This window comes from Syngnathus floridae, chromosome 16, assembly GCF_059516105.1.
Source record: "Syngnathus floridae isolate MCC-2025c chromosome 16, RoL_Sflo_1.0, whole genome shotgun sequence".
Lineage (NCBI taxonomy): Eukaryota > Metazoa > Chordata > Actinopteri > Syngnathiformes > Syngnathidae > Syngnathus > Syngnathus floridae.
In genome coordinates, this window is record NC_142428.1 from 154,517 (window position 1) to 167,456 (window position 12,940).

General features: G+C 48.9%; 2 protein-coding genes across 4 annotated transcripts; one reads left to right on the plus strand and one right to left on the minus strand.

Annotated features, from left to right (window-relative positions):
• Nucleotides 1-84: 84 nt before the first annotated feature.
• Nucleotides 85-11,658, minus strand: commd8 (COMM domain containing 8). Of its 2 annotated transcripts, XM_088401147.1 has the most exons (8): nucleotides 11,539-11,658; nucleotides 11,018-11,124; nucleotides 3,536-3,596; nucleotides 1,565-1,687; nucleotides 1,081-1,236; nucleotides 849-1,001; nucleotides 532-687; nucleotides 85-427 (listed from the first exon to the last, which is right to left on the minus strand). In XM_088401147.1, the coding sequence occupies exons 4-8, from the start codon at nucleotides 1,607-1,609 to the stop codon at nucleotides 407-409; spliced, it is 531 nt and encodes a 176-aa protein (XP_088257273.1). In that variant the 5' UTR covers nucleotides 1,610-1,687; nucleotides 3,536-3,596; nucleotides 11,018-11,124; nucleotides 11,539-11,658; the 3' UTR covers nucleotides 85-406. The 2 variants fall into 2 exon arrangements, with proteins under 2 accessions (XP_088257273.1, XP_088257272.1); XM_088401146.1 differs by lacking the exons at nucleotides 3,536-3,596; nucleotides 11,018-11,124; nucleotides 11,539-11,658 and having other exon boundaries at nucleotides 1,565-1,722.
• On the plus strand, nucleotides 7,352-12,726 carry osr1 (odd-skipped related transcription factor 1). 2 transcript variants are annotated; one of them, XM_088401144.1, is made up of 3 exons: nucleotides 7,352-7,730; nucleotides 9,641-10,328; nucleotides 11,608-12,726. In XM_088401144.1, the coding sequence occupies exons 2-3, from the start codon at nucleotides 9,649-9,651 to the stop codon at nucleotides 11,738-11,740; spliced, it is 813 nt and encodes a 270-aa protein (XP_088257270.1). In that variant the 5' UTR covers nucleotides 7,352-7,730; nucleotides 9,641-9,648; the 3' UTR covers nucleotides 11,741-12,726. The 2 variants fall into 2 exon arrangements, with proteins under 2 accessions (XP_088257270.1, XP_088257271.1); XM_088401145.1 differs by lacking the exon at nucleotides 7,352-7,730 and having other exon boundaries at nucleotides 9,153-10,328.
• The last annotated feature ends 214 nt before the right edge of the window (nucleotides 12,727-12,940 follow it).

The following is a 12,940-nucleotide window of genomic DNA, read 5'->3' on the forward strand; positions in this document are numbered from 1 at the left end:
GATAGACAGATAGATGGACGTGCAAAACTACACGGGCCAGTTCGTGGGGGAAAAAAATGTGGCAAATATAACCACAAAACTAAATGGAATCCTTGAAAGAAGTGGTTTTTTTTTTAATTATTGTTTGAAAGGAATGTGGATTACAAACAAGTGGTAATAAAATACTTGTATCAACACGCTCACAATGCACACGTTTAGGCAAAGAAAATGAGGACGACCTAACTTGAGCTTTAAAGCATTTGAAACAATGCCCGAAAGCTTCAGACGTGCCTCCATTTCTGCATACAATTTTGCACAAGCATATCCAATTTCTGTCTGCTTGCTTGCTTGCATGCATGAGCAGATGGGTTCTTCTCTCCTCCACGGATGGCGTGCCACCGCACTGCCTCTTCTTTGCGATCAGTGTTCATTTCAACTGTAGCAGCACCTGTATCCGAAAAGGTGGCATTTAAAAGAAGGATTGAATTGGACACATTGTGAGTAAACGGTTGTGTCCAAACTCTGACTCGTGTCACAACGATGCTTGTTGACCTTATTAGCAGCCTCCAGTGAGGTGATAAGTGTATTAAGCTCCTCTCTGTTCATCTCCATGGTGAAAGAGTTTAGGCCTCCGTTCTCTCTTATATCCAGATGAAGACTCAACAGAGGAGTCTGAAGAGATGAGATCTTGTCACTGGACAGTGCCAGCTGGAGGCAGGCAGAGGACATACACAAAAGCAAATCAACACACAAGACCAACATAAAAACGGCTCTCGTCAACTTTGGACACATGGATTATATTCAAGCCTTTTGGAATATTTGTTGAAACTTGTTCATTTGTGTGACTCCAAAACAAAACATGAATTGACCTGAAGCTGCCAGTCAAAGTCGTGTAAAATCGCAGAGGAGATTGAGTCGGTTGTGGCCAGCAGAGCATGGCAAATCTCTTGCCGTCTGCCTTTGAGCACATTCAGCACGGCCTCCGAGTGGCTGCTGCTCAACTCGGACAGGCTGAGCAGCACCTGAAAAGAAGCAGCGCGGCCGGAAAGAAAGACTGCAAATGGGACCTGAAAACAAAAGCCGCTCCCGTTTCCCTCGTACCTCCTCATCGCAGCTGTTGTTCCCTACCGACAGCCGGAAGAGTGCTGCCAAAGACTCGATCAGGTCCAGCCACTCGTCCAGGCTCCAGGAGGCGTTGTAGTCGTCTCTGCGAGGAGCTTCTCGACCACACAGTCCATCCACTACTCTGTGGCACAACTGCAGGCAGGCAAGCAGGCAGGCAGGCAGGCAGGTAGGCAGCCACGCAGGCAGCCAGCCAGGCAGGCAGGCAGGCAGACAGACAGACAGACAGACAGACAGACAGACAGACAGACAGACAGACAGACAGACAGGCAGGCAGGCAGGCAGGCAGGCAGGCAGGCAAGCAGGCGCACGGCACTGTGAGGCTTTGTGTCATGCTCCATCTTTTTCATGTAAACAAATAAATATCCTGCTGGTCTACACTGGAATTTGACGCGCACATGACCAATTAACTATCTTTGAGGGCGTTGCTGTTAATAAAAATACGACACTTTTGTGCACTTACTTTATGACACTCCGCAAGAGCCAAGTTGTTTAGTCGGGCCGTCATATTTCTTTCACTTCCGCTTTATCGTCAGCTGACCACAGGGTGAGAGTCACGTGACCGCGTCATGCTGCATTGAAGTGCCTCGCGTAAAAATGGGAAATGAGAAAAGGACTTTGTTTCGCTACACGATATTGAACGCGTTGATACACGCAACAACAACAACAACAACAACAACAAAAATCAATGTTGCAGTGACAAAAAAAAAAAAAAAAAATCAATCAGTGCTGTAGGGACAAAATGTAGCGACTCAGTGAGCGGCAATTTCCCTCATTTGGACATTGGAAATGGCCACCTCTGGACAAATCATATGCGGGAAACTCCAATTATGCATGACTTCCAATACTTAAAATGCAACTTTGAGCCTCGGGGATATGCCAGATGTGCACTTCTCCCACTACAAACTAATGGTTGAAACATGTTTCCAGAGTCATTATTCAAGCAAGACCAAAGTTGTCTCATAGATAATGAAATAGAGCAAGCTTTTAAAAAGGTGACATCATGAACACTTGTCTCGTTGCTTTTGTGGCTTGACCAGCAACAACTCTTTGTGTTTTATAACAGCAACATTGCAATTAAATGAGTCAGTCATTAAGTGAAACGTCTGAGCTCAAGACTTGAGCTGCCCGCAAGGGCCAAGTTGCCGTTCAGCTGCCGTTTGCGTTCAAGTGCCTTTTATCCAATCTCACACCTGTGACGTGACTCATTTGCCTCTGTGCTCTATCGTTATTGGTCATCTGCTTGGAATTGAAAGGACGATGTAACCGTGCAATAACAACAGCCGTCTGGGTGCCTTGAAGCCATTATCACCTTTCAGCATCACAATTTGAAAGGATGATAGTCCTCCCTCCCTCCCTCGCTCCCTCCCTCGCTCCCTCCGTCTGTCTGCTAATCTACTGTATGCCGCTTTCTCTCTGTGTCATGTCACTGAAATATGGATACATGTACAGTGTATCAAATGATCACTCACTTTATTATTGAGCCGGTCTCAGACGCTTTGTGGCCTGCACCGACGGGGCCTGGCCTGGCCGGCCTGGCCTGGCCCGGCCCGGCCCGGCGACCAGGTGACGTGTCGCCGACGTGAGCTCGGCAAACCTTTTGGCGCTGCTTCTTTTTCCTCCGATACTTTGACGACAGATGCCTTGGCGTCTCAATTTTGCTCTTCAATAATGAGGTGCAAAATAATAGCCATGCGGAATTGCTTATTTCCACCCTTGATATTTATTTCCCGACATTAACATGGAAATGTAACGTAAGTGTCTTTCAAGACCCAAACTAAACGACTCGTTTGATTCAATGCTTTTGTCTAATCATCATCATCATCATCATCTTTTCCCATAGGAAAGTGTAGCATATGAGTGTTGAAATATTTCTGTGGAGCTGGTCCCCCCAAAAGGGCTGTAAAAAGGAACATGAAAAAAGAGAGGAGAGGGAGGGAGGAAAAAAAAACAGGGGGACGGGGGGGTGACTTGGCTCCTCATCCTAATAATGTGTATTCTCTCTGACATCATCATTATAAAATTAGGAACCAGGTTTTGTGTTCCTTCCAGATGTGGAAGCTTGAAACGGCATTCCATGGACCATTGCCATGTTTCATGAAGTGTCCAGCCGGGCCAGGGCTTGTTTTTGTAGTATGCTCGTACTCCTTTTCTTCTACCTTTTTACCAAATTGTATTTGTGATTGAACCATAGCCCATTTATGACATTTTGCCACGATGCAATGGCATTAATGCAATTGGCATTAATGCAATTGGCTCAGCAGCAAGCATGTACACACCCAGAGAACATACATATGGTCATATCCTCTTATTTCGCTCTCCCAGCTAACCTTCCTCAACCAACGTTTTCTTCCCCAATCTCCTCCCCTCGTGTTTTTGGCTGTCAAGGCGGGCGGGCTTTTGGGCAGGCGGGCGGGCAGGCGGGCGGGCTCACCTGCTGCTGCTGATGGGATCCTTCTGGAGTACAAAGGTTGAGTGGCTCGGTTGGGCTGCAGCTGCAAAACAGCAGGAAAGGGAACTTGTTCATTATGCACTGTGCTCATGGCCAAAACCATCAACTTGACCTCTAACGACACTGGGCAAAAGCATGGACACTCCACATTTTTCATATTTGGGGATCTTTTTAGTTGACATGTATGGAAGGTGAAAGGCGGTCGTGCTGTTAGTACCTCAGGCCTTGAACTTGCCACGTGCAGCAAGTCTGCTGGCCGGCCAGCCAGCTGCAGCTGTCTTGGACCCAGCGCTCTTGTTTGTGTACGTACCCATTTGCACATGCACGCTTTGGAGTTTTATTTGCAGATCCCAAAGCATCACAGCTCTGTTTCCCGTGCCAAAGCACCTGCAGCAGTTAAAAATTCCTCAGTGTTGCTGTTGTTTTGAAAATGCTTGTAAAAGAAGAAGGCTTAATATGGTTTCACACCCGGCGGCCACATTTTCAATGGGAGTCACAATATGAAAATAGATTTGTGTTTTGGGCAATGGCACTCATTGGAAAACACATGTCGTATTTGAAGGTTTTTGTTTGACCGCTAGCTTCTATTGGCAGTCGCCACTCCAAAATGGACATCTAAAATATGGAGGAGGAGCGCTCGGCACAACCAAACGATTTCCATTCAAAGTGGCCTTAGCCGTGCGCGCCTATTCCATCTGCCTCCATTTTCGACAATTGACAGTCTAATTGTGCAAAATTGAGCCAGCCGCTGTCAATGATTAAAGTTGTTTGATGGATGAACAAATCTCTTTGGCCTTCCAATCACTGAGGAAATGGTGCACTGGACTCCAGTGGCACCTGGCTTCCAAGCAGCACAAGAGGAGCTTGCAGATGTGACAGGAGCAGTGCACTGAGGAGTAGTGCACTGACTCGTGCTACCAAGCACTGACTACAAATTGAACATACCATGTAAGGGGAGGGATGGATGGATGGAGGGATGGAGGGAGGGATGGATGGATGGATGCCGATGGATGCCGATGGATGGATGGATGCCGATGGATGGATGGATGCCGATGGATGGATGGATGGATGGATGGATGGATGGATGGATGGATGGATGGATGGATGGATGGATGGATGGATGGATGGATGGATGGATGGATGGATGGATGGCGTGTGTCCGCTTCCAAACTTGCTCCCTCTTTCTCACTTGGAATACCTGAGTGATGGTGATGTTCACACGACAGAGGCTCAACAGTGTGGCCAGCGCCACTTGGAGCACTCCCAAGAAATGATTCACTTTTCATTGTCATCTTTTGTCAGCACTCAAATGAACAGTGGAAGTGCCGTACCTACGCACCACCTACGCACTGGTGTTTTCGGTTTTCTCTTCTCACACGCACGCGCACGCACACACGCGCACACACGCGCACGCACACACGCGCACACATGCACACACGCACAGACGCGCGCGCGCGCACACACACACACACAGACACACGCACACACACGTGGAAGCGTTTATTGAATGCGAGCCATGCGCTGAGTGATATGCTGCATCATCAAGCCCTTGTTTAAGATGAGCCCCCATAGCACAGAACAGTAGTAAAAAGGTGTGTGACATGCGAAAAGAGGGAAAAATATTTTCATATTTCCCTTTTCCCACCACAAATAGAAGCATTGCGTGCCTTTCTGTCTGATGTTTTCAACTTGAAACGACAAAGCATATGTTTTGGCCAACACTTTTTCTCATGTCACAATATTTGAACATTTACAAGATCTGGCCTTTACAAACACTTATGGTCTGGAACACATTTGATGCACGTTCCAATAGGCTCCAGGCCAAAAAGCAATGCGTGTGCACCAGCCAGTGGGGAGGTGTGTTGCGTGTGTGCGTCCTTGCGAGAGAGAGAGAGAGAGAGAGAGACTTTGTGTTCATTTCATTTTCACAAGTGTCTCCAACCGTCATAATATTGACGATCCAAGTACGTAAAGCTTTAGGAGACCTTTGGGACTTGCTGAATTCACAGTTAAAGATGCTGGCTGTCTTAAAAATAACTCCATATGGGGAACCATCCATGGACTCTTTTCAAGACAGAAAAAAAAAAAAAAGCCCTCAAGAAATTGGGTTGTTTTGGGTCCAATTTTAAATCCAGCAGTTTTAAGCCTGCGGTATTCCTTCCTTTCATAGGATCGATGCAGTGTGAGAGAATCTGTAAGTCACATGCACATCTGGAAGCGGCTCAGCTTCAAGTTGGGATGTGTTGTTTCTCTGGACGGACGGAGGGAGGAAGGAATATGGTGCTCCTGAGGGCTTGCGTAAACCAAGACTGCCGCAGTGCTTACTTTAAGCTATCAGTCTTCATTCACCAGCGCTTAGCTGGAATTCGCTAACATTTCAAATGCTCATTGCACTAAACTTGCTTTCTTCAAGTCGCTTTGATTCTCAGTCCAGTTAGAAAGCCTTTGATAAAAATATCGATGCATGAAAGAAAGAAAGAAAGACAGACAGACAGACAGACAGACAGACAGAAAGAAAGAAAGACAGAAAGAAAGAAAGAAAGAAAGCAATCCACTGGCATGACTCGACAAGGGGAGATTGGTGTCAGATCAGTCTCCGATTTCAAGTGTCAGTGGGCCACCAGTAGAGGGCAGTGACTGTGCACGGATGTAATGCAACAGAGCGGACCGACAGACGCACGGACGGCCGGACTCCAGCCTTTCCCAACTTTTGGGCCTGCCAACTTGCCAATTGGCTCTCACTCTGTGCGCTTTTGATCATTTCTCCACTCATCCACTCGAAAATAAACGCTACTATAAGCAGAATGTAGTTAAGAACAAATGCAGTCCATTCATAAGAGCTCAGGCAATCAGAAGCAGGTAGAAGTGGCATCGTGCTTAAAGTCGGAGCTCAGGTCAGATGGAGACGTTGCACCAGCGTCTGCGAGCATGCACCTGCTTGTAACGTTGCATTTGTCCAAATCAAAAGGAGCAACAGCAGCAGCAGCAGCAGCAGCAGCAGCAGCAGCAGCAGCAGCAGCAGCAGCAGCAGCAGCAGCAGCAGAAGCTTCCACCACAAGTCGAGAGTTAACAGCGCATTCTTGTGCAAGTCCACACACCCTCTTTGGTTTCATGCAATCGTGAAAGGACACATTTGCAGCAGCGGCTGGCTGACAGCAGGTGACGGCCGCTGCAAATGTGCAAGCAAAGAAATGTGATGGCAAGCAATCATTGGCCAGGCGGCTTTTAGCAAACGCAAGAGAAAAATCCAGTCAAAGTTGAAATCAGAACCATTCAATTGCATGGCCAAGAACCGAGGCGTTGCCATTACATCTGCAGACACTCCTTGTAGAAAGATACGAGCGTGAGAGACCTGCAGCTCACGTGCAAGTTTGGTTTTCAACCTTAACAAAATGACCTCAAAACACGGGCAACACACGCACGTAAGAAGTCCTACGGGAAGAAGTGGGGAATTTCTCTTTTCTCCAGTGGTGGGGAGGCCACCAGCGTCCGCTTCTCTATTTTTATTTGGTGTACGTAAGGGTCAAGGGCTCGCTCGCTCGCTCGCTCTCTTGTCCAGGCAGTCGACGGGCCAAGGGTCAAGGGCTTTCTCTCTCTCTCTCTCTCTTGTCCATGCGAGCAAGTTGCCCACCCCTTGAAGCCTTTTGTGAGAAGTGTTGGGACTCAGGTGGAGGGAGGGAGGGAGGGAGGGAGGGAGGGAGTTGAGCGCACCTCTGCTCTGTGTTGGATGTGGTTGGCTGAGTGACGTACGCGCAAGTCGGAGGGAGCGCTTCACTCTGCGCAATAAAGAGAGAGAGAGAGAGAGAGAAACGCAGGCCACTCGGTGAAGGAGGAGAAGCGCGCCAAGGAGCGAATGAAGCTGCACCAGCACTGGCACCAGCACCGGCACCAGCACCGGCACCAGCAGCAGCAGCAGCACCAGCAGCAGCAGCAGCAGCACCAGCGCCAGCAGCTGCACCAGCGCCAGCGCCAGTGCCAGCGCCAGCGCCAGCACCAGCACCAGCAGCATCAACACTCACCACCGTGCCTTGTCAGCCAGCGCCCGCCAACGCAGCTCACGGCCAAGTGAGAGGAGCAAACATGCTGTGGCCTTATTAAAAGTCAGGTTTCAGCACATCGCATCTGCAGGCTTCTACGAACGCGACGCAAACGTCAGGACCTGGGCTTTTTTTTCTTGGTAAGTCCTCTCTTTTGTTTTGAAACAAACCAAACACCAATCGCAGTTACAACGAGAGCAGTGTGGGCCAAGGCAATTTGACACTCACAAATTGCACTCAGTTACTCATTGAGACTTTGCAACTCTTTACAAGCCAATTCTTCCCCAAAATGGAGTTCCCATGGGTAGTTTGCATCCTGCAGAGTGTTGCCAATGAAGTGAATAAGATCCATTGGCTTTTTACAACACGATCCTCCAGCATCCTGCTTTGTGAGGCAACATTGAACAAGTCGAACAATTAGCGCAGACGGAATAAAAGAGAAAGGCAGAGAGCCTTGACATTACATCCAAAGACACCTTTTGCCCTACCTGCTTTTACTAATTGATGATGCTGTCGTTTTAATCAAGCCTAATCCAACGGAGCACTGAGGCAGGCCATGCACGTTAAAAGCAATGCCGATGAAAACAGGTCTGATCTCGCTTGAGTAATTTGGCTTGAAAACAATCATCTCGAAAGTCCTGAAGAAAAAATACCCAGTTATTTGTTGTATCACTTGACATTTTCAAAGTAAGAAGAGTAAGAAGGGTGTTAATGATGATGTATGTGTGTGACTCTGGCATGGGGGTTGTAGTTTGAGTCTGATCACATTTACACGGAGGTGAGAAGCAGCGTGCGTCTCAGTCAAAGCGCGAGGTGCTGAATCTAACGGTCTGGGCTTAAAGTGAGGCAGATCCATCCGCATGCCTCTTCCTGATATGCACACATGTAAGGGTTAAAGGTGAGGAGAGAGAGAGCCTCAGCGGCAGAGCACGTCTATCGAGCTAGCTAGCTAGATAGCTGGCGATCCTCTGACGACCTCATGAGTAAAAGTCAATTACTTCTGCGTCATGATCAGAAAGGGACGCACGGCAGGGGGGCTCTTTCAGCTTCACTGCTCCTCATTACAACTACTCCAGTCATGAGCCAGTCTTCCACATTCTTTTTCTTCTCATTAGTATTCTTGTTGTTATTAGTACTAGCGAGACGTGCTTAACGAGGTCGTACTTTGACCTGATGACACGCCGGTTGGCCTCAATCTCATTTCACTTTAATCTGTCCCAAGCCAGCCTTGGAGAAGCTTTGCTCAACTTGACTAAGTTCTGCGGTCAACCCAAGTGCAATATGTTGTCAGAATGAACATTAGCTTGGATTGCGTGCGCAGTGTACAGGGTAGCGGGGGCAACTCGGGAGCCGCTCGGGAGCCGCTCGGGAGCCGCTCGGGAGCCGCTTGGGAGCCGCTCGGGAGCCGCTCGGGAGCCGCTCGGGAGCCGCTCGGGAGCCGCTCGGGAGCCGCTCGGGAGCCGCTCGGGAGCCGCTCGGGAGCCGCTCGGGAGCCGCTCGGGAGCCGCTCGGGAGCCGCTCGGGAGCCGCTCGGGAGCCGCTCGGGAGCCGCTCGGGAGCCGCTCGGGAGCCGCTCGGGAGCCGCTCGGGAGCCGCTCGGGAGCCGCTCTGCTCTGCTCTGCTCTGCTCTGCTCTGCTCTGCTCTGCTCTGCTCCACTCCGCTCCGCTCGCTGTCAGTCATAGGCTGAGTAAAACGAAGACACATTGTTGTCTTGTTATTCCTGCTTATCAAACGTGATTTAACAGCTCACGGGCTCGTGCTGAATGTTGCCATTCTCTCGGACAGCTCCGGGCATGTTTGCGGGAAGAGGAAAGACACACGTGCACACAGGCGCTCTTCTCCATTTCTCTCTGACACGTTCACGCCTGTCTTTGTGCTGCCGATTGTTCTTCTTTACCATTTGTCACATCCATTTCTTGCTTTGATTTTGACCAGCAGGGTTGCTTGTAAAGTTGTGATCAGGATCAGGGAGGAATGACTCTCCTTGCAAACGGAATGAAAAGAGCTTGAGCTAATGGGCCAACAACGTGTGTTGTGTGTGTGTTCCAGACCGCACCATGGGAAGCAAGACTCTGGCCGCTCCTGTCCCTCTTCACCCATGGCTGCAGCTGGCTAACTATTCCCTTCTCCAGAGCGCCACAGGCCTTCAGCTGCCAACAGAGCACTTGCACAGCATCTACAGCTTCAGCGCCCTGCATGCCGTTCAGCTTCACCAATGGAGCCCGGGCTACCTACCCGTGGCTTTGCCCCGCTGCGCCAAACTGCCTGTCCACCTCTCTTCTCTGGCCTCCATCCCTCTCTTCCCTTATCAGCCGCAGCCCAAGCAGGACTCGGCAGGTGGCAGGCAGAGCTCAAAGAGCAAACCTCGCTTTGACTTTGCCAACCTGGCCACGGCGGCCACCCAGGAGGACCATCTGAAGGCGGAAGACCTGAGCATGTCGGGGGTCGCCGCCGCCGCGGCCGCCGCAGCCGCCGCAGCTTCATCTCACCACTCGGAGCCGAGTGGCCTCGGGTGCCTCCTGGATGTGAGCAAGCTGGCTTACCCGGAGCGCAAGTCCGGTCGAGGCCGCTTGCCCTCCAAGACCAAAAAAGAGTTTGTGTGCAAATTCTGCGGGCGCCATTTCACCAAATCCTACAATCTGTTGATCCACGAGAGGACGCACACGGACGAGAGGCCGTACACTTGCGACATCTGCCACAAAGCCTTCAGAAGGCAGGACCACCTCCGAGACCACAGGTGAGACAGTATGCTGTGCTCTTAGTTTGAAGCTGCGCTCTCATCTCAGCAGGACATGTTTGGGCAGTGTTAAGAAACAGGAGAGCCAGCCTTCAGCCTCGCACTAGCAACTTCTCAGCTAGCTAGCATATGTCGAAAAGTGCATTGGAATGGACAAGTAAGTAGCCATACATGTTGCCTCCCTCCAGAAACAATTGGGAGGTAGGTAGGTAGGTAGGTAGGGAATGGCAAAACCCAAATCCTTCTTATCAATGATTTGATAGCATTTCATTCCTTGTATCAGAAATCATTTGGCATGTAACAACAAGTTAATGGCATGAGACCAGAATGAAAAGTATTTAGTGGGGAGCATTAAGGAATCGAAAGTGTGGGTGTGCCGTGCCGAGCCGTGCCGTGCCGTGCCCTGCCGAGCCGAGCCGTGCCGTGCCGTGCCAGGTTATAGCAACAATGCATTCAACAAAATCCTCCTGCAGATTGATTCAAAACGCTCAATGACTCCTCTGCCACATTTATCACAGCTCAATGATGTTCCGTTTCAAATGAAGCAATTGGATAGGATTATTATAGTCGACAAATTGATTGATTGATTGATTGATTGAGTGGGTTGGTTATTTAGTTGTTTGTTTGTTTGTTTATCGAAGGGTAAAGGGCAAATGGGGTGCTCCGAATGTTGCGCTATTATCTACTACCTGTGGTGCTGGTGGTCCCCGGCAGGCAGCTCATGATGCTTTTCAACGACGTTGTGTTGGGAAACTCCGAACCATCTTCAAATGGGCTCGCCCGTCAGTCAGTCGGGCTGCAGAAGGCGGATAGTAAACAGTTGCGTTCAGAAAAATACGTAGATAGTAAAGGACGATGAAACGTGTCTGATGCCATGATAGCGTGCGTTTGAAATATTCCATATGTTGCTTTGATATTTCTATACGAGCGACCGACTTGGGCACGGGGTGGTTTAGCGTCGCAGATGTTCCGACCACCTCAAGTTCATGTCTTTTCCATATTTCAATTCATTTCTTCGACATGTTTGTATTGCGTTGAATATAGTCTTCACAGTTGTTGACAAAATGCGGCTGTCGTGTAGTGGCTGCGCTCATTTGACTCTTTGATAGTTGTGACAGACAAATGATGCGTTCGTTCAAAGTGTAGAAATGGGTTTCACACAAAACCAGCACCAGGAAGTGAGTGACAAAAATGACAAAGACTGCCTCACCTTTGGCTCAAGTGTTCTTCCTTCTTGCTAACACTGCACTGTTGTGTTGTGTGTCCTCTTCTCCACCAGGTACATTCATTCCAAAGAAAAGCCCTTCAAGTGTCAGGAATGTGGCAAAGGCTTCTGTCAGTCGCGGACACTGGCTGTCCACAAAACCTTACACATGCAAGTCAAGGAAGTCAAGCCAGCCAAGATGAAATGATGCTTCAAGGAAGGAACAGGACCATGGGAGGAAGGAAGGAAGGAAGGAAGCAAGGAAGGAAGGAAGGAAGGAAGCAAGGAAGGAAGCAAGGAAGGAAGCAAGGAAGGAAGCAAGGAAGGAAGGAAGGAAGCAAGGAAGGAAGCAAGGAAGGAAGCAAGGAAGGAAGCAAGGAAGGAAGCAAGGAAGCAAGGAAGCAAGGAAGCAAGGAAGCAAGGAAGGAAGGAAGGAAGGAAGGAAGGAAGGAAGGGACAGGACCATGGAAGGAAGGAAGGGACAGGACCATGGAAGGAAGGAAGGAAGGGACAGGACCATGGAAGGAAGGAAGGAAGGGACAGGACCATGGAAGGAAGGAAGGAAGGGACAGGACCATGGAAGGAAGGAAGGAAGGGACAGGACCATGGAAGGAAGGAAGGAAGGGACAGGACCATGGAAGGAAGGAAGGAAGGAAGGGACAGGACCATGGAAGGAAGGAAGGAAGGAAGGGACAGGACCATGTATACGCTTCACGATGACCAAATAGCATAATCAACCAAAGACTTGCCTGCAGGAGATTCTTCCATCCGCATGTGTGGGAACGCTGCTCTGCTCAAGGATGAAGCCTTTCACCAGCAATTTCTTACTAGATACAAAAAGAAGCCTTTGTGAACAAGTCCATGAATAGTTATGAGAGTTGTCTTAACAGAGACCCCAGTGGCTATGTGGAATGTGAAATAGCAATGCAATTTCAAAAACTGCAGAAACTTGTAGTCCAAAGACAAGCTCCCACCATTTTTTCTGCAAGGCAGGATGATCAGAGCCATCTTAGCACAGTCCCCCTCCCCCCCTCCATTTCAATGGAACATTCCAATTTTTGTACAAATGCATTATCAGAAATGTATTTTTGCACTTTAATCTAATTATTGATTTGTTTTTCTTCTTCTTCTATATATCACTGGATCTTATTTTCAGAACAAATAATCATTTTGGAATAAAATATTTGCCTGTAACTGCTTGAGTCTGAGCTTGCTTGACTTCAATAAACAATCATCACGAGAGCAGAATATCATCAGAAGAATGTATATCCCAGTGACATTTATAGGACGACACGGTGAGCTCATCATCGGTAAAAGTGCTCATTGAATTGTCCCCGCCAAGCGTAAAAGGGAAATTACACATGTAAACAAGTGATATAAACGTGTGTATGTTGGCATGGGAGGATGA